This window comes from Salminus brasiliensis, chromosome 10 (genome assembly GCF_030463535.1).
Source record: "Salminus brasiliensis chromosome 10, fSalBra1.hap2, whole genome shotgun sequence".
NCBI classification, from domain to species: Eukaryota; Metazoa; Chordata; class Actinopteri; order Characiformes; family Bryconidae; genus Salminus; species Salminus brasiliensis.
Window position 1 is genome coordinate 33,860,333 of NC_132887.1, and position 20,615 is coordinate 33,880,947.

Below are 20,615 nucleotides of genomic sequence, written 5' to 3' on the forward strand. Positions count from 1 at the left end.
ATATTATTTATTATTTGTAAATCAAGTTAAATGTTTCATGATAAAAGTCTCTTTAAACTGTTATCATCACTTCTGAAGCGTTCTCTCTCCCCCTTTCTCGTTCTTCCTCTCTCTCTTCCTCTCCCATTCACCCTGTCTTCCTCTCCCTCTCCCTTTCTCTCCCTTCCTCCCTCTCTCTCTCTTCCTCTCTCTTTCTCTGACTGTAGGACGAAGAAGGAGAAAACCTTGCTCTGCATTATTAATGGGTGGATGTTTCTTTGTGTGTCTGTGTGGAGTGCAGATGTCTGAGTTCGGCAGCTGAGAAGAGGACCAGGACCACTCTCCTCCCGTCACCCCTCCCCACCACCACCACCTGCAGTCATGAATGGTAGGACCACTGCCTTATATCTGTATGCGTGAGAGTGTGCAGAGTAAAGAATATGTGCATCTGCAGTCTGCGCAAGGACATGTTTCTACGTCACTCTTTGCTGAGCGTATCCTTTTATCAAGCGTGCAACCTCAGCTCACTGAATCTCTCACACACTGTCAGCAGTGAAATAGCCTCATTGATCCGGTCCAGTTATATGAAGGATTGATTTTGCTGGCATGGTTATTTTTGGTACTAGATAAAGAGTTTTCTTTTTGTGTGATTACTATGTATGTAAATGTATGGTAAAACCATTCTAAATTTGTTTATATGGTGTAGAATTTGTATGTATTTGAGAAAAAGTTTGTTTAAAACATTGATTTGCTGGATGGAGGGTATGGGACAGCAGTTTTTCTGGTCAGTGAGCAGTTTATTGTAGTCACTGCTAAAGGCAACCCTCAACACTCAGTTTGACACATGTTTTTTCAGATGCTGCAGCCTACTTCTAATGCCAATGTGTGTTTATAATAATATTTTATAATCAGTGGACTGTTACATGCAAACGCTGCATAATAGAACTAGCCTGTTTTGTTCAACTGACACTTTGTCAAGCTGTACATTAAGATTCCATTGCAATAGCAGTTTATAATGGTAATTTCCACTTTCTGTAACATCACCTTCGACAGCTAGAATGAAAAGGCTCCTTATCTGGGCAGTAAGTGTTTATTTATTTAGTAAAACACTAATATTGCAATAAATATTTAGGTTTTACATCGGTGGGATCATTAAAACCTTTTCAAAGCTCTCCTCATGGGGTGCTTAATTATGTTAAATCAGGTGAACTGGTGATAGAATTGAACGCATCCATGGCTGGGCTGTCCAGGAGAAATGTGAAACCAAGCTTTGTTATTTAAACTAGCTCATAAAATCTAATTTCTAATCTAATTTTGTCAAAAACAGAAATAAGTTTTCCTGTATTTATGTTTTCCTGCATCTGTTCTAATGCATGTAATATTTACTATCAGAAACTTTTGTTTCTGATTTGCAGAGATAAATGGTTTTAAAAGGTGTCTAAAGCCTCTGCCTAGTACTGTTTATTTTCATCCATCATAGAAATAACAGAAATCACAAGCCCCCAGTGTTCAGCTGTACAGTGCAGTGTTTTGTTTTTGTTTGTTTTATTATACAGTTCGAATACTAACTACTCCATAGTAGAGTGCTGTTTCTTTAGAAATGTTCGGGCAATACTGAGCCTTCTGTTTGCCTTTCTTTCTCTTCCTCTGTCTCTCTGTCTCTCTTTCTCTCAGGTGGTCGTAGTATTTGGGCTATAACTCCAGAGGAGAGGGATAAGCATGATCAGAAATTTGACACACTCTCCCCAGCACAGGGTTTTGTGTCTGGTATGTATCACACAGTCACACGGAGTTGTTATGGGTTCACCCATTTAAACGTTTCAGCTGGTTTAGTTGTGTCTCAGAGGGCTAAAGGTAAGACATTGCCATTGCTTTAAGGAAAAAGATATGAGGTTGAGGTTTTACCCATGTGGTTGCTCTGACATGACGCCTAGTACAATAACTATGTCTGTAGTGAATTTGTGTTATTTTTGTGGATGTGGTGGTGGGCAGTATGACAGCATTATACCATGATACATTTTGTAACAGTATGCTTTTTTTTTTGAGCAAACCATGGATATGACTGGTATGTAAAGACCACAGAAAAAAAGTGAGACTTCTAATGAAGTAGAGCATTTATTTTGTTGTTTTTTAATTATTAAATGACAACTATTTTATAGTACATATTAATTATAGTGAAAATTCATCATATTTTTGCTGTTTTGCCCACCCTGCTGTTTTACCCTCATTGTACAGAAGCGGCTCCAAAACACTGCGCACCCCCCCCCCCCATGAGTATATATTTAAAGTACATAAATTTGTTTTTTGTGAAGTTTTACACATTTTATATTTTGCAATACAGCTAAACTATTTTCATTTTGGTAGGTGTGCTGTATATTGAGAAAATGACTCTCCAAGCCATCTTTATTATGTTGATCTGTCCTAGCTGAACTGATTTCAAAAAAATGTCCCCACACGTGTACTCCTGCTTTTTTGTGGCATAATACAAAATGAGCTAAAGGAAGGTGTATAACTGTATACACATAAGTTAAATAGCCTGGCACAAACACAGGTGTCTATGATCAGTTTAGGCACCTGCTGCACCAACTAGACCCCACCTCTATAGCCTTTCCGTTGGCTAGACAGTCAATTGATTTAATTGAATTTGCAGGGGAGATGCGTTTATTTTAAATAAAATTGTGCTCATATATACTTATTTAATTATTTTAAAAATGTGCTCCTTTTTGTTTTTCCTTTTAAGACACTTATTTAACTAGGAAGTAGTCTCTTATTACTTAAAAAAAAAAGCTAAACAAATTAGAGGGAAAAATGTATTTGAAACTTTTGTAACGTTGGAACTTGTAGAATGACTTGTAATATTTATATATACATTATATTCATTCTCTTTCTCTCTCTCTCTCTCTCTCTCTCTCTCTCTCTCTCTGTGACATTGTCATTTATAGGGGAGCAAGCGCGAAAGTTTTTCCTGCAGTCAGGCCTCTCTTCTGCTGTCCTGGCTGAAATTTGGTGAGCAGTGATCTGTCTACTAAAAGAAAGAAACATTATGCAAATTATAGCTGAAAAATTCAAATAGTCAAACCAATAGTCTGGTGAGAGGGAGGGGTTCTTAATGCCACTGTTCAAATTCAGTGAGAATTTCCCCACTGTGGGACTAATAAAGGATTATCTTATTTTATCTTATCTTATCTTTTGGCGTATTACAAACGACAGTGACTGAAACCCAGCAGAATGCTTTAGAGTTGGTGCTCAAAATAGCCGTTGTTACTTGTTTCTTTACCACCATCAGCATACATACCATCCATGACCCCTGTTTGTCCAACTGAATTTAAAACTGGTGACGAGAGCAGAAATACGATGCTATTAAGCGGACCAGTCACAGTTGTTGTGGTCTGCATCGCCGCAACGCATTGCGCATTTGTTACATTTCACATTGTTATATATGTGGGGAACTACGCGCCTACGGCATAGGGTACAGCATTGATTTGACAAAGCACTATTCTTATGTTGTGATGCTTTCTAGGCCATGTCAGATGATGGTAGATAAGGAGCAAATATATTTGTGTTTGTAACATAAGCATACAAACTAAGAAAACTGCTGAAATGCTGTCATTCAGAGCTGACCTCTAAACTAGAAGGCATCACTGCAAGTTAATTCCACATGTGTTCTTTACAAAAGGAACAAGTGGTGTTTCTGCTCAATTCATAACGCATTTTATTGTTCCCCATTATAAATACACATTTAGAGCCATACATATTTAGACTACAAAGTAGCATTTAGATAACTAGATAACAAACTTAAATAATAATTGTTCTAAAACCCTAAAATGCTTGTGAACCTGAGGAAACTTTTAGTTCATATATTGTTTGCTCTGTAGCTGTAAGTTGCAGTGTGCTTTGAATCTTCGTGTTCTGACCGCTCTCATGGTTTTGTATATGTTTACCTACAACAGGGCCCTGGCGGACATGAACAAAGATGGTAAAATGGATCGTCTGGAGTTCTCCATTGCCATGAAACTGATTAAGATGAAGCTTCAGGGTCAGAATGTCCCCTCGGCTCTGCCTATCATCATGAAGCAGCCACCAATACATGCTCCCACTATGCCAGTAACACCACTTGGTAAGCTGCTATTTACCTACTGACAGGCATCTGAACAGAATACCTAAGACATTATAAGTTGCTACAAAATTTGAGTATGACTTGTTTGAGTTGTTACGAAGGTTTGAGGTAGTTTTGCATTTTGAATTTCAAAACCTTGTTGCACATCACCGCTACACTAAGATTCACTGCACACAATCTTAATCTCCCCTCAAAAATGTAATGCTTTTGCTCTCCCACTAGCTGACAAACGTGTTACCATAATTCTTTTCCTGGTGTGTTTTGTGAATTTTAAACATTCTGTCCTCCTGTTCTTGATCATAATTGTAATCTGTAAATTTGTAAATTTTCCAGGAATTGGATCCATGCCAAATATAGTGCCCATAATGCCCACCGTGCCTGTTCTTACTCCAATGGCAATGACCTCATTAAATCCTATGCCGGGCATGACTCCCATGATGTCCACTGGACTTGCTATATCAATGATGCCTACCATTAGCACTCCTGCTCTGCCCAATGGACCTGTCGGTATCTTGCAGCCCACTTCCGGTAAGCTGTCACCAATTGAGCTGCAAGGTGTAGATAGCTAGTTATATTCATCAAGATTTTCTTTTCAGTAAATAGTTTAGCATGAATATAATTTCCCAGTTGTAGTTGATCAGACAAGATTTGTCAAAATTTTGCTTTTTTAGTTTAAGAAGACATAAGAAGTCGTAGTCACATAATTTTATTCCTTCCTCTCAAACCACATCAATGTCTCTTTTAAGACTTGTCATTGTTAATCAGAGCACAGTACAGTTCATACTGTGAACTACACACTTATATGGTGGTTGCACAGCAAGGTTTTGTTTATTGGTATAGTTCAAAGTAGGTTATACAATGTTCTAAACCACATTGACTGACAACCTGAATAAAGTCCTGAATGTGGCTTGAGAGAGGCATGTGGGCATGTATTTAAAGAAAAGATTTGTTGCTACTGAATGCTGAATGTTTATAAGACATGTCTTGGTAAATTATGTAAAACCTTTTTTTTTATTTTATTTTAACCTTTTTCAAAAATTAAAATTATAGTTTACTCGGTTGGCATTGAGATTAGAGAATCTCATGCGGTTCAAAGGAAAGATGTTGGTACAGTTAAGGCTGCAACGAACAGCTCTTTCCATAACTGGATTTGTAATTAATTATTATGGTCTATCATGATTAATCATTATTAGTCTTACATTATTTTGTTAATAGCAGAGCACCTCATTTTTGAAATCATATTTGCAAAAAAAGTGCAGAGTAACATATGTGCATTGCTAATGCTGCTAAACTCTGTGACAATGAAACAATACATTTTGCACTGTGTGTGGTCATTGACATCATGTAAGCAAATCTGACATTACGGAGCACATTAGCAGCCTATTCATTCAACTGATCAGTTGTTGTAGCTATAGGTATAATATTACATTGCTAGTATGTGCTCTGTCTTTGCAGACGTGGCAGATTTTGTTATATACAGCATGTACTGACTCTGCCTCTCCGCCCTGTTAATGACCCATACTTTTCTGCTTTCATTCGTCAGGCCTCTTTAAGCTAGCCCCTGCTGATGGCTATTATACACAGAGAACTTTAGTTTATAAAGAACATTAATGTAATACATTTTCTGTCCTATCTATAGCTCTCCCACTGAACAGTTCCTTCACTCCCTCTCCTTTGGGATTTTCTTCCACTCCTGTGAACTCTCTTCTGGACCTAGGTTCAAGCAGGTGAGAAGGATATTTTTAGATCGGATTTAGATGGCTGCTTATTTTTCATTGAAATGTTGCTGACAATACATTCAATGGTGTATTAATTTTACTCTGGAAGATTTCGGTGAAGGTTGGTTGAAATAGTTGCATTTGTTTTACATTTTAAATACAAAAAAAATCAGCATCAGTCCACAATTTCAATATTGACAACTATATTGAAAGCCTTTACATTTAGAGAACAGTTATGCATAATACTTATTTACTTTGTATATGTATATTTTGAGATGCTGACTCAGATACACACTGTTTTCTTCCAGTTCCAACTCCTCTTCTACCACATCTTTAGCCAGCAATTCTCCTAAAGCGGGCCCTTCGGATTGGGCAGTGCCACAGACATCTCGCCTCAAATACAGACAGCAGTTCAATAGCCTGGACAAGCAGATGTTGGGCTACCTTTCAGGTACGTTTGGCAAACCAGTTAAAAATAAATGTGTTGCTTGTTTAGAGTTACTGTAATGAAATAGTGCTTTGTGGTTTAACCCAACCCATTTATTTATTTATTTATTCATACATATACATAAATATTACATATACATTATACACACACACACACACAGGCAAAATTGTTGGTACCCCTCGGTTAAAGAAAGAAAAACCCACAATGGTCACAGAAATAACTTGAATCTGACAAAAGTAATAATAAATAAAAATGCTATGAAAATTAACCAATGAAATGCGGACATTGCTTTTCAACCATGCTTCAACAGAATTATTTGAAAAAATAAATTCATGAAACAAGCCTGGACAGAAATTATGGGTACCCTTAACTTAATATTTTGTCGCACAACCTTTTGAGGCAATCTCTGCAATCGAACGATTCCTTTAACTGTCAGTGAGACTTCTGTACCTCTCAGCAGGTATTTTGGCCCACTCCTCATGAGCAAACTGCTCCAGTTGTCTCAGGTTTGAAGGGTGCCTTTTCCATGCGGCATGTTTCAGCTTCTTCCAAAGATGCTCAATAGGATTTAGGTCAGGGCTCATAGAAGGCCACTTAAGAATAGTCCAATGTTTTCCTCTTAGCCATTCTTGGGTGTTTTTAGCTGTGTTTTGGGTCATTATCCTGTTGCAAGACCCATGACCTGTGACTGAGACCAAGCTTTCTGACACTGGGCAACACATTTCTCTCTAGAATCCCTTGATAGTCTTGAGATTTCATTGTACCCTGCACAGATTCAAGATACCCTGTGCCAAATGCAGCAAAGCAGCCCCAGAACACAACAGAGCCTCCTCCATGTTTCACAGTAGGGACAGTGTTCTTTTCTTGATGGAGCTGATGTGCCTTAGCAGAAAGTTCCGTTTTTGTCTCATCTGTCCATAGGACATTCTCCCAGAAGCTTCGGGGCTTGTCAACATTCCAGTCTAGTTTTTTATGATTTGTTTTCAACAATGGTCCTCCTTAGTTGTCTCCCATGAAGTCCACTTTGGTTCAAACAACGACGGATGGTGCAATTTGACACTGATGTTCCATGAGCTAGTTCACCTTTAATCTCTTTAGAAGATTTTCTGGGCTCTTTTGTTACCATTCGTATTATCCATCTCTTTGATTCGTCATCAATTTTCCTCCTGTGGCCATGTCCAGGGAGGTTGGCTACAGTCCCATAGATCTTAAATTTCGGAATACTATGTGCAACTGTAATCACAAGAACATCAAGCTGACTGGAGATGGTCTTTTTAACCTTTACCTTTAACATCCTTGTCTATAAATTTTCTTTCTAATCTCCTGAGACAAGTCTTTCCTTCGCTTCCTCTGGTCCATGTTGAGTGTGGTACACTCCATGTCACCAAACAGCACAGTGACTACCTATAGCCCTATATATATGTCCACTGAATATATAGGGCCCAGACTGTGCCAAGAAAACATTTTACACCAGCTCCGCCAGCCTGCACTATTGACACAAAGGCAGGTTGGGTTCATGAATTCATGCTAAAGGCCACAAATTCTGATTGAATCACTGTGTGCCTCAGCAGAAATCCAGATTCAGCAGACAACGCTATATTTTTCTCCAACTGTGCAGATTTAGTGAACCTGTTTCTACTGCAACCTCAGCTTTCAGCTTGGCTGACAGAATTGGAACCTGAAATGATATTCTGCGGTTGTAGCCTTTCTGCCTTAGGGTTCGGTGTGTTGTGCGTACTGACTTTTTTCGTTTTTGTTTGTTTATTATTATTTTTTTTTTAGTTATGAGTTATTGTAGCCTTTTGGTCAGCTCAATCAAAATGTGGGTGATTATGGTTAAAATATGATCATGATATTTAAAGATATTTTTATGATGCACAATATTTATCATGGGTGATCACATGATCGCAGACAAACTGCATTACTAGCGTCAAATTCTTAAAAAGTACTTTTCAAGTACCCCTACTTAGCACTGTGATTGTTATTCACAATGTCCAGCACTTCAAACCGTTAAACCAGACTAATTACATCAGAATGAAATGTGCAGTTGATCAGTGTTCCTTACGCACTGACTATGTCCTTGATTGGCTTAGAAAAGCATATTGTGTATAACTATAGCAAGGCGTCATGTCATCAGCAAGGTGTTTGTGTACGTAGAATTGTTGCTCATTGGATGTTTTTATAACATTAATATGACTAAACTATAAATACTGCTGGTGTAGAGGTAGAGCTGTGTTTGGATGATTTTTGTAATTCTATAAAATATAAAGAAGAAACTTTTTTTATAAACACGCTGGTGAAGGTCATGTGACTAAATGTTGATAATTAAAATGTAACTACTAAAAATAATTACATTTGTGTGTGTTCCTACCAAAATCCTTAATTTAAATACAATGAATTGTGTATTGTGTTCCATGGGGTTTATTTTTAAAGTAGGAAGAGTGGCTCAGAGTGCATTTCGACACAGTAGACGAATGAACTAGCTGTCTTGCATTCCTCACATCAAAGCTATTGCCAAAAAAATGCAGGCTTGTTCATTAGATAGTGGAATGCTTTACTATGCAAAAGCTCACTGAGTTTTGCCAGCAACTTGACGTGAAAGTGTTTCATTTTTATTTGTTGCAGTGCATGTCACCTCTTATAACAGTGGTCTTTAATGCGATTACAAGCGTACTGATTTTTCTCACCTGAGGCACACGTCAGTTTCAGTCAAACCAGTTTTGTTGGTGCAACAGAAGTATCTGCTAGTCATAATAGACACCTTCTAAGCTGGAGTTCAAATGACAGTCATGGTTATAGTTTAAATAATCCTTAGGAAAAATTGATTTTTATAAATAATATTCAGAACCTTTTTGCTCTTTTTTTCTATATCTCAGTTTGTCAATTGGGATGATTGAGTGCATGGACAATTTTCTGGACAAAAGGTCTCAAAATCATGAGAAAATATTTGGCTGACCGAATTGGCTTGTTGCATAAAAAATGATCGACACAAAATACATAATCTCTCCAGTATGATATGAAATGATGAGGCAAACGCCATCTCAAGAACACTTCTGGTTGTCAGTTGTATTTTAAATCTATCTATAAATCTATTTTTCCGTCTATGGTTTTGAATGCTGTTATGAAACAAGTTAATTATTGATTACAACCACTCCTGTTCTTTTGTTTGGCAGGCCAACAAGTGAGAAATGCAATGGCCTCAACGCTACTGACCCAGACCCAGCTGGCCGCAATCTGGTTAGTTACTCTAACATGGATTGTTACGTAAATCACACTTTCAGTAATCAGCTTGTTACTAACTGAATTAGTTGTCTTTTTTCTTAGGAACCTGTCAGATGTTGATAAGGACGGTAAACTGAAGGCAGAAGAGTTTATTTTAGCTATGCACCTAGTTGATATGGCCAAGCAAGGACAGCCGTTACCTCTCGCTCTTCCTTTGGATCTGGTACCCCCATCACTCAGGTATTGTACAATATAATCATTACTAAAAGGGAAGAGGGACACATTAAAGTCAGCTACCGAATACTAATAGACACTTATGGTGTGTTTATACTTAGCTTTGGTTCAAGTAAAACCTACCAAACGGTCTTTCAAACTGTGGTGCCAAACAAGTGAGCCATGTCGAAACTAACTCTGGTGCGGTTTGTTTGAAGTAAGAACACAGTTTGAACCAAAGGCATCTAAACGAACCAAACGAGTTGTGCATGGACACAGAGTCACTCCTACCCACAAGATCTAGTACCAACGCTGCCCGCTCGCTCCACCAACATCAGGCTGTCTGAATCTTATAATGAGCGAGTCACTGTGCAGACCTGCACACGTTTCTGTGCTTCAACAACTTACATTTGATGCTTTAGTTTAGCAGGCTGTATCCCAAACCATGCCATGCTACATACTGTCTCAAAACATGACACCTTTGGAATTGCATTCATTGGTGTAGTTGCCTCAGTAAAGTAAAGGCGCGTGTGAGTTGGGATGCAGCCACAGCACGTTTAATTTCACAGCTTTAACATAACGTATAACGTAATTTTGTGTACATTATCAAAACCGTGGTTTAATACTGATATCTAGACAACATGGTTTAATATGCCAGGTTTAAGGATCCAGCAGTTAGATTGTTTTTCTTCAGCTTGTTATTGCGTCACATAGGACCTGCGGACACATGAACGCACTACGATACTATAACAATTTATCCTTTTATTGCTTGGTCTGGACCAAGGAACCAAACTACAAGTATAAACATGCCCTTAAACCGATTTTTTTTTTTTTTTTTTGGAATCAGTGGTCATTACTATAAAGACAAATGAAGTGTTTGTACTGGTCACTATACAGTTTATGCAGTTACTGTATTCAGATTGTGTACAGGCTCTCAGTACTTGTTTAAATTACTTGTCAAATGTCTAGTACAGTACTAATGATACCCTAAATATATTAAGAAAAGCTTTTTCTGAAACTCTTTTCTAAACTCAACATTTGTCAACATGATTAATTTATGATATAGGGGCAAAGGGAGCGATTCACTGAATGGGAATGCCAGCCCATCAATCTACGCAGGATTGGCTGAGGAGTTTACTGAGGTTGACCCGCCACAGAAATCCAAGAATTGTAAGGCTTTGCACCACACCCAGCACTTAGTCACTGAAGTGTTTGCACTGATTAAGTCCTGTCCTACACTTGGCCTGCCCAGTTACTACACACTACTTATCTTACTTGCAGTTTGCCCACAGACCTCTTAATGTTGAATGTTTGAAACAATGTATAAAATTCATTTTTACTCTCACAATGAGCGGTAGTGTTCTAAAGCTTTTATATTTCTGCCTTTTAACTGAAATAATGCAAACCCTTTGTAGTGTGTAGCCTTTGTAAATGATCTGATTTCTCTATAAGTACAGTACCATGCAGAAGTATTCAACACTACCATATAAATACAAATAAGCAAAATGATTGTGTGAGTGTGTTGGCTTAATCATTTCCAAATGCTCTTCCATAAAGATGGCCAGTATTTGCAAATACCATTTAATACATAGTTTGTCTATTAATCCTTCATTAAAGTAAACTTGGTGGAGGAACTGGTGTAGGAATTCAAAAACCCATTCATGTGCGGAGAAATTTACTGCACTGTGTGTTTGCATTTGTGTGCCCTTGCATGTTTAGTGACCTTTGAGGACAAGTTTAAGCGAAACCTGGAGCTAGGCAACGCAGAGCTGGAGAAACGGCGGCAGGCTCTGCTGGAGCAGCAACGACGGGAGGAGGAGAGAAGAGCGCAGAAAGCTCGTGAGGAGCAGGAGAGGAGAGAGAGGGAGGTGCGTGAGTTGGAGCTCAGACGGAAGAGAGAGGAGGAGCAGCGACTGGAACGCCAGAGGGAGCTGGAGAGGCAGAGAGAGGAGGAGAGACTCAAGGAGTTGGAAAGAAAAGAGGTGAGGAAAAGAGGTTAGCTCACTTAACTTAACTAAAGTTTTCCTCGCTGCCTTTAGATTGAATTAGGTTCTTAGTTTGTTAAGAACCTTTGCACTAACAATTTGCATATTTTCCTATTCAGCCCCACCAACTTACACTGAAGTTATAATGAGCCCATCCATAACAGAACAGCTCATTTATGTTTGATCAGTACATGGCACAGTAACACAAACTTTTTAATTCTGTGAAATAAGTTGAAAAATATACAAAAATATGACTATATAATCTATATAAGTTATAGTCTTAAACGTTTTCTCATATTTCAAACGATTTAAAAGGTCTCTTCTAACAGAACCCGCCAGTTCACATTGTTCTGGAACTCTGTTTTTTTGTTACAAGATGGTAAGATGACCGAAATCTAGGATAAATTGCAGCACAGACAAGACTTTTTTGAAAGTCTCATGGATCTGAATTGCTGTAAACAATGTTTTAAAGGATTTGTGTTATGTGAGAAGGTTAATATTTTAAACATGTTTCCAGGCAGCTAAGAAGGAACTGGAACGCCAGCGGCAACTGGAGTGGGAGAGGAGAAAAAAGCAAGAGCTCCAGAGCCAGAAGAGTCAGGAACAGGAGGACATCATTCGCCTCAAGGCCAAAAAGAGAAGTCTGGAGATGGAACTCGAAGCTGTGGTGAGCCTTTCATTGGATCTCCATTTTAGGATTTTGTAGACAGTGTGACTAAAGAACAGAAAATGGAAAATATTAGATACAGCTTTTCACATTTACAGAAATATCTCTCAAACTCTCTGTATTTTAGGGCAACAAGCACAAGCAAATCTCTGACAAACTCCGGGACGCCCAATCCAAGAAGAAAGTCCAGAAGGTGGAACTGGATAGTATCAACCAGATGAGAGACAGTCGCATCATTGAAATAAACTCCTTACAACAGCAGTTTGAGGTTAGATCTACAGGATGTATTGTTTTTCCCCTACTTTTCCCCTATTTTTGGTGGCATAATAAAAAAGGCAAGAAAATTAATACATGTCTCTTAGGATAAGCAGCTCAAATACAGTCAAAAGTTCTAAAATTCTAGATAGTACATTACATTATGTTTCACTGTAAAATAGTTTCCTTCTTACAATACTCCTCACTGTTGTGGGCTGTTAATTATCCCCTCTAATGGTGCCTGGGGGCTCTTTCCTAGAACACTGGAAAACCAAAGGATCTGAACTGAGTCAGGCTTAAACTAGCCAATATCTGATTCAGTTTACCAGGGTTAGCCCCAGTCCCGATCCAATAAATCGTATCAGTATATTTCTCTCTTCTTTTCAATCAGTAACCTCATTGACTAGATTCCAGCCATGTGTTCATTAACTGTTTTTGTGGGGTTCTCACATTTGTTTTACAGGAGTTGCAGAGAAAGCTGGCGCAGTTGACTCCAGAGCAACAGAAGCTGAATGAGATACTTCGTAGTCTAAATCTGAACAACAAGCCAAGTAAGAATAAATGAAAAATAACTTTGGCACTTGTGAATATTACATTGTTAGTTTGTATTAGAGAAATTCACACGCATGTATTTGTAGTAGTAGTGATAGAAACCAGGAACCAGGTTAATAATGTAAACAGTGGAAATTTTAATTTTCTGTTTGTTTTAAATACTTCTGTACATATTCACTGTTAATGAATGTATTTAACCTTTTCTAAAATTCAGTAAAACAATTCCTCCTGCATAAAGCTGTGCATTTTTTTTTTCTAGCTTTATGTGAAATAGCTCATTATCACCCATGCTGTGAACAGTTCTGTCACTAGAATGAAGCATTTCACATTAAATGAATGAGTGAATTAGTTTTGATTCAGATATTTTTGCTTTCAAGACTGCTGCCATTTGCCAACTGTTTTTACTGATATTTTTTGATATTCATTTTTTTTGTAGCTTCAACAGTGACCACTTTACAGAAAAGTGTAACAGAGAAGGACCTCAACTGTCGTAAACTGAAAGAACAGCTTGATACTTTGGAGAAAGAGACTGCAACAAAACTGTCGGACATGGATCAGTATAAAAAGGACATACGGGTAAAACTAGCATGTCATTTCACCACACCAGCACATAACTGTAAACAAGCCCTATTTAGAGGAGCATTTAGGAAGAAACACGGTTATGCCGTGTAATGAGTTAAGCTGCCTGCATCACTTTATGCGTTTCCGTAATACTGTAAAACTGTAAAATGTGGTATTTCAAAATGAGGACAGTATTTCGACATGACAACATGTCTAATGTGTCAGATTTCTGTTTTTTGTTTATCTAGTACATGACCAAATAAGCTCATTTTCAACATGTACATATAAGAGAGCCATAGGGTGGGGTTGGTGTGGAAGTTCACAGATTGATGACACACCAAAAAAACAGGTGGGGGGGAATAAACAAGGCCACAGTAGTTGCGTAGTTTGACTGAAAAACAGAGCAAGCAAACCTGGATGAAGCAGTCTACTAAATGTGCCTAAAAACACAGCGAAGATCTTTCACTTGACTCTAATATATGAGGCTATATCCTCTAAACGTGTGTGATTTGAGTCTCCGTTAGGTAAAACACAGTCTGTGCTGTGTATGTCGTGGTATTATTTTGAGACTGTATAGTGGTTTGAAAAAACTGGATACTGCCAACCCTAATCAAATGGTGATGTATAAAATGATACTTTTTCAGTACTCAAAGGACACCACGTTTCATTACAAATAATCCTGTTTAATTAATTAAGGTTCAGCAAACTTCAAATAATCATTGTGCTATGGCATAGCAGTATATAAATAATATAGTAAATGGAGCATATCGCGATAATGTCTAATGCCTTTTTACCCTATCGCCCACCCCTAGCTTTAATAATGTTTTATTGTAGTGTTAACTGAAGTGGTAAATTACTTTGTCTTTTTGGCCCTCCAGAATGTGTTATTTTTAAAAGCATAGACACTAATACTAATACTAATAACCTGCTTTGCTTTTGTCCCCATGTCTTTTAAACTAGCTATAGAGCTTGTCTGTCTGTCTGTCTGTCTCTGTCTCTACCTGTCTCTTTCTCCCTGGCTTTCGCTGCAGTTTGAGGAAATGGATGATTGTATGCTAAAGGTCCTGCTCTCTTTACTGAGTTGTCTTCATAACCTCTTCTTCCTCTTGAAGGTTGTCTATCTCTCTCTTTTCCTCTTTGTTTTCCTTTTTGCTTGCCATTATTCTCTCTGCAACATTTCCCAAATCGCAGTTGTTTTGATGAGCCTGCCAAATGATTAAAACAATTTGTATTGATTAATTGCATATAACATAGTTTTGCATATCAAATGTGGATCCCTGACATAAGGACAAAAAATAGTCTAAAAAAATCATTTGTTAAAGCCACATTTTAGCATTTTACCTCAAAATTAGGCTGTTATACTGTTACTGATTTAAAACAGAAGTGTTTCTAAGTGTTGCTACTTGTTGGCACAAGACCTCTAACACAAAACGTAATGCTGTCAAACCCAAGTCATATTTGTGTAAAATCTTGTAATATTACTGTACTGTACTGTCCACATGCTTCTATCACTTCAGATGCCGGTTCTGTATTTCTCAGCTTATCAACAAATGCACATTGAAAGCTGTCCAAAAGGGAATTAGTGTTGTAAAAACAAATGACATTCCCAACTGTAGGAGGTGCTCAAGACCAAAAATACCAATTCTCATAGTGCTGCTTTAACAAATCATAGTTTCTCAAACTGCTCCAAATGATTTTTTTTTATTAGCCAGTCCTGTATGTAAATTGAGTTGACAAATAGAAGTAAAGCAGTTGAACACACATATTTTTCTTCTGGCAGGATCTCAGGGAGAGCCAGAGAAATCAGCAGGTGGCTCTGGAGAAACTGCGTAGCATCAAAGAAGACAAACTTCAAGAGCTCAAGAAACGCAAACAAGAGGAACTGGAGAGGAGGAAGAGGGAGGAAGAAGAGCAGCGGTGAGCAAAAACCATAAACTCTTGCACGAGGTTTTTAGCACACCAGTACAGCACAATTGTCGATGGTCCTTTATTTCTCAGTAGCACATTTTTCTCCCTTACCAGTTTTGGGTAAAAATGTCTCAATCCAGTCTGATGTAATGGGATCAGAGCCAGTACGGTATTGTTTTAATGGATTGAGTTTCAGCTCCATTAAGTTCTATCTCGCATTTTATGTATTGCAGACGTATCAAGCAGGAGAAAGAGCGTCAGTGGCAGGAGAAGCTGCGGCGCGATGAGGAGGAGAGACAAAGGAAACTGCAGGAGGAGCGAGAGGCCAAACTTCGAGAGGAGGAGGAAAGAGAGAGGCAGGCCCGCTTGCATGCTGCCAAAGAGCAGGAGGAGAGGGTGCGCAGGGCACGAGAGGAGGAAGAGAGGAGGCTAAGGGAGGAGGAAGAGCGGAAACGGAGAGAGGAGGAGGAAAGGAGAGAGCAGGAGAGGAGGAGAATTGAGGAGGAGGACCGCAAGAGACGTGAAGAGGAGAGGAAGAAAATAGAAGAGGAGCGGAAGCAGCTAGAGGAGGAACGGAGAAAACTAGAAGAGGAGAGACGCAGGCAGGAGGAGGAGAGAAGGGAAGAGGAAAGGAGGAGACAGGAAGAGTTGAGGCGAGAGGAGGAAAGAAGGAAGGAGAAGGAGGAGGAAGAGAGAAGGCGGCATCGAGCTCAGGAAGCAGCCATCCGGGACGCGGAGGACCGCAGGAGGAAAGAGGAGGAGAGGAGGAAGCAGGAGGAGGAAGACAGAAAGAGGCGAGAGGAAGAGAAAAGGAAACAAGATGAGGAGCAAAGGAGAAAACGGCAAGAAGAGGAGTCGTCTGTGGCGGCAGCGGCGGCTGCTACTGCTGCTTCTGCTGCTTCTGCTGCAAGGTTAAAAGAAGAGCAGCAGAATAAGCAGAACAATAAGCTTAGTAATTCCAAATCAGACATTGTCGCTGCTCTGCTCCGAGGACTGGAAGAAAGGAAAGGTAAAAAGTTTTCAGTGAATCATCTAATATGTTTGCACACAGCCACCCAAGGCCAGAAGCCCAAAAATTCATTTATTTTGCTCTCTTAGAAGGCTTTCCCTCTCTCCCTTACCCTATAGTACTGACAATTTGCCATTAAAATGTTCAGTTGTGATTAGAAGTTTCTGTCTAAATAAATTACTAAAGGTACTGTAGAATTTCCCTTCAGTTTTTTAGTACAGGTGTTTTTAGAATTTTAGAGAGTAACATATTAGCAGAGTAGTAAAGTAGTATCTTGACTTGTTCCAGTCATAACACATTTGCACATTTGGTACTCTGTCATAATCACGGCAAACACAGTGTTATTAAAATCACTGATAGGTAGGGATTTTATGCAGATCATACTACAATAAAAGGCGGTGTGGACATTCACTCAAAAAAGCAATCAGTCACAATTAACTTATTGTTTCTCACATATCTTAATGGGAATACTTTACTTAAAGTTTTATCACGCTTTACTTACATGTTACTCTGTAAAATTCACAATCTGGAAAGTAAAAGGGAAACAATTATGTAGTACTGTAGTACAGCCAATCACAGAAGCATAATTTAAAAGGCATGTCACTAATCCTGCCTTTGTTCTTAACATACAACTGATTAAGTTTCATAATAAGTAAAATTATGAAAAGATAATGCTGATAATGCTTAAAAACCCAGAAACTATTCACTAGGAACAAATGTAGCCGCCTTTAATTACATTACTGTAATGTGTTATATTGGACCAGGTACCTAACACTGTACCCAATTAGCGTTTTAGCAGTTTTGACATTTCTTGTCATTTGGTTTGACCATGACATATATCATGTATATGATCAGCATGTTCACCTCTCTGTCTTTATGATTGAAGGTAATAGGCTGCCCTTAGGCACGGGACACAGAAAATCAGCAGCTTTGACCAGATTTAATGCGCTGTACCCCTTCACGGCCAGGAACGAGGATGAACTCTCCTTTGAAACCGGGGATATAATTGAGGTATCTTAAAAATATGCAATTTTAAATGATGCACCAACATTATGGGATTGGTTTTTCCATTTGTTATTTTCTTTTTTAGCGTTCATGTTTTTGTGGTAAAGTTCAGTTTTCAGCACTGAGTGTGTATGTTGTTTAAACCAGTGTGATTTGAAGAGGTTTACCTTTTGACAGCGTATGGAGTTGGGACATCCTCTTGTGTTTTTCCATAGGTGGATGAGACCATTGAAAGAGAGCCAGGTTGGCTGTATGGTAGTCACCAGGGAAAAGTGGGCTGGTTTCCTGAGACGTATGTAGAAAAGCAGTCGAAACCAGAGCCTCCATCCAAACCAGCTTCTAAGCCTCAAGCCTCGATCTCTGTCTCCAGGTGCCGCCCACAGCTCTTTCTTTAGTTGCAACCTAAACAGTCAACATTTCCTGAGGTTATTCTAAAAATCTGTTTTCTGGTATTTCAGCAAACTCCATGAAGCTGTTGTTCCAAGCGGTTCAGGCCAGAACTCTGCCTTCACCCCAACCCATGCCCCAACAACCACCACCTCTGAGCACAACCAGGCATGTGGCCTCTAGGAAGTTGCTCATGGACACATGCGTCCGTTTAATATTTTGACACTACGCTATCTGTTATTCTATATTGCACATCAACAGGATGTTTTCATATTCTGTTCCAGGTTGTAGGGAACCTTCAGGTTCAAGCCTTGTGTTCGTGGACGGCTAAAACAGACAGCCACCTGAACTTCTCCAAGGACGACGTGATCACAGTTTTGGAACAGCAGGAGAACTGGTGGCTTGGAGAGCTGAATGGAATGCAGGGCTGGTTTCCTAAAACCTATGTCACTGTGCTAAGCAGCAGTGAAGCACCCGCAGAGTAAATTCACTTTTCTTCTTTACTTACAGTGGTTATAATAGGGCCATATGGAGTTAAGTCAGATTTTAATAAATACATTATTAGTGGAGAAGAGACATGCTAAGAATGTACTATTAAAACAGAAATATGATTTTATAATGCATAATGTTCGTAAGAAATAAATATTTAGCGATAAGGTGGGAGAGATGAGATAAGGTGCTATTAATTAACATTAATAGCATCACTTATATTGCCCATTTTACTACAGAACCACACTTCTTTTCACTTAAAAGTGAAGTGAAGAAGTGGGTTTAGTCAAAGCACATTGCCCTTTAACATAACTATACATATGATTCTGATTATGTAATGTGGGAGATGGATACTTTACTGGGTAGCCCTTACCTACAAGTTGTCTTAACTCGTAACCTGATAGGTCTGTATAAGCCAAAACAAGCCCAGTCCTGTTCCTAGCACTTTCCAGTTTGGATCTTAAACAACTACTATAGTGGATCTGTCTCAAATCATAAAATGTTACCAATGCTGTTTACCACTCACAGAATGTGTGTATGACTGTTGTCCAGCAACGGAATTTAGTAATGATGAGCAAAATCACTGGGTTGAAACATTCATTCATGAAGTATTCAAGCATTAGGAACTGTTTTAATGTTGGGAGACCCACATATGGAAGAACATTTGATGCTTAAGAACCTCTTTATCACACTTATTCAGGAGCTGCTCTGTGACTTTTTACTGATACTGGGTTAGTTCTTTCAGCACAAACTTTAATAAAAATGGCACATTTAATAAAATAACAGTGAAGCCAGTTTAACCAAAAAACAGAATTTGGTGTAAATGATGTAACTAAGCAGTAAAACAGCAATTATATTAGCATTGCACCAACATAGAGAAATGTTTATTTGGAGTTAGACCTTGACAATAGTACTTGGTTTTTACTATTACTATTACTCTGCTTTTTCTACTGTCTTTAGTTCCACTGATGGACTTGACTCAGGAGCTGCAGACGGCTCTTCTCCTGAAGGTAAACTAAAGATACACATAGAGACATTTCCTTCTTTCTTACACCACCTAACAATTAAACATTTTCATCAATCTCTCAGCAAGCTTTGCCCATAAAGCATCATGACATCTTTCACAAAATGTAATGCATAGCTTTCCTTTCCAATCTCTGGGTGAAATCAGTTTTCTTGCAATGCTTTGTTATTGTTATGCCTTTACAAAGCTCTTATAATCTTAGGATATCGGTGTTGTCCTTGAGTCAGTACCTAACCCTAATATGTGTACTACTGTATCTGTTTCTCGGTCTCTGTGTCTGTATGTGCATATCCATCTTTTTGTGTTTTTCTTAGAATATGTAGCTCTCTATACCTACGAAAGCCCTGAACCTGGAGATTTGACCTTCAGCGAGGGAGACACCATTCTGGTGACTCAGAGAGAGGGCGAATGGTGGAGAGGCAGCATAGGAGACCGTTCTGGACTCTTCCCTTCCAACTATGTTAAACCCAAGGAAACTGAGGTTAATTGGTGATATGTTTTGTTTTATAAGCTATCAATGCGCAGATATTTATTCTTCTTTTTTAACACTCTGCGTCTTCTTTTTAGACTTCAAGCCTCAAACCTGGTTTTCCTGGAAAGAAGCCAGGTAAACCAAGTTCAATACATCTGTGCAGGCTAGTCCATTCATTACTTAGCAGTTTTGCTGGAGCATTCATAACCTCTGAATTCATATTCTAAGTAAGATTGTGTCTGTATTTTATACATATTACTTATTTATATGTTAACCACCCTTGGCTCGGATGACACTAGCAAGATGTTGTGACATGGACTGTATTAACTAAAGGCAGATGTTCATGATAGGGTTTAACTGGTCCATAGTGGCATTTTGATTGCTTTGTAACACTTGCTGGAGTCATCATTACCCTATGGTATCAGTGGCTCCTGGGGCACCACTGTTATGCAGTTGGGAATTCTACCATTCTTGGTACATTTTTGCTACGTAGGTTAGCAAAGATGTTAGTGGTTCACCCTTTTAAAAAGTAGCTTGTAGAAACACCTTTAGCAGCAATAACTTGAGCATTTTCATCAGCCTCTTGCATCATTCTGTGGGAAGT

At 38.7% G+C, this 20,615-nt stretch overlaps 1 protein-coding gene across 1 annotated transcript in view; it reads left to right on the forward strand.

The window, feature by feature from the left end:
- itsn2b (intersectin 2b) overlaps positions 1-20,615 on the forward strand; it is a 40,383-nt gene that overhangs the window by 8,427 nt on the left and 11,341 nt on the right. The window contains exons 2-25 of the mRNA XM_072689915.1: positions 281-367; positions 1,654-1,746; positions 2,922-2,985; positions 3,930-4,096; positions 4,430-4,624; positions 5,736-5,823; positions 6,123-6,265; positions 9,436-9,499; positions 9,587-9,724; positions 10,764-10,867; positions 11,417-11,679; positions 12,200-12,349; positions 12,477-12,617; positions 13,068-13,155; positions 13,593-13,732; positions 15,498-15,634; positions 15,859-16,634; positions 17,521-17,645; positions 17,855-18,009; positions 18,098-18,194; positions 18,311-18,507; positions 19,476-19,525; positions 19,854-20,020; positions 20,107-20,146. Coding sequence (XP_072546016.1) covers positions 361-367; positions 1,654-1,746; positions 2,922-2,985; positions 3,930-4,096; positions 4,430-4,624; positions 5,736-5,823; positions 6,123-6,265; positions 9,436-9,499; positions 9,587-9,724; positions 10,764-10,867; positions 11,417-11,679; positions 12,200-12,349; positions 12,477-12,617; positions 13,068-13,155; positions 13,593-13,732; positions 15,498-15,634; positions 15,859-16,634; positions 17,521-17,645; positions 17,855-18,009; positions 18,098-18,194; positions 18,311-18,507; positions 19,476-19,525; positions 19,854-20,020; positions 20,107-20,146 — 3,589 coding nt within the window. The 5' untranslated portion in view covers positions 281-360. The remainder of the gene's footprint in view (positions 1-280; positions 368-1,653; positions 1,747-2,921; positions 2,986-3,929; positions 4,097-4,429; positions 4,625-5,735; positions 5,824-6,122; positions 6,266-9,435; positions 9,500-9,586; positions 9,725-10,763; positions 10,868-11,416; positions 11,680-12,199; positions 12,350-12,476; positions 12,618-13,067; positions 13,156-13,592; positions 13,733-15,497; positions 15,635-15,858; positions 16,635-17,520; positions 17,646-17,854; positions 18,010-18,097; positions 18,195-18,310; positions 18,508-19,475; positions 19,526-19,853; positions 20,021-20,106; positions 20,147-20,615) is intronic.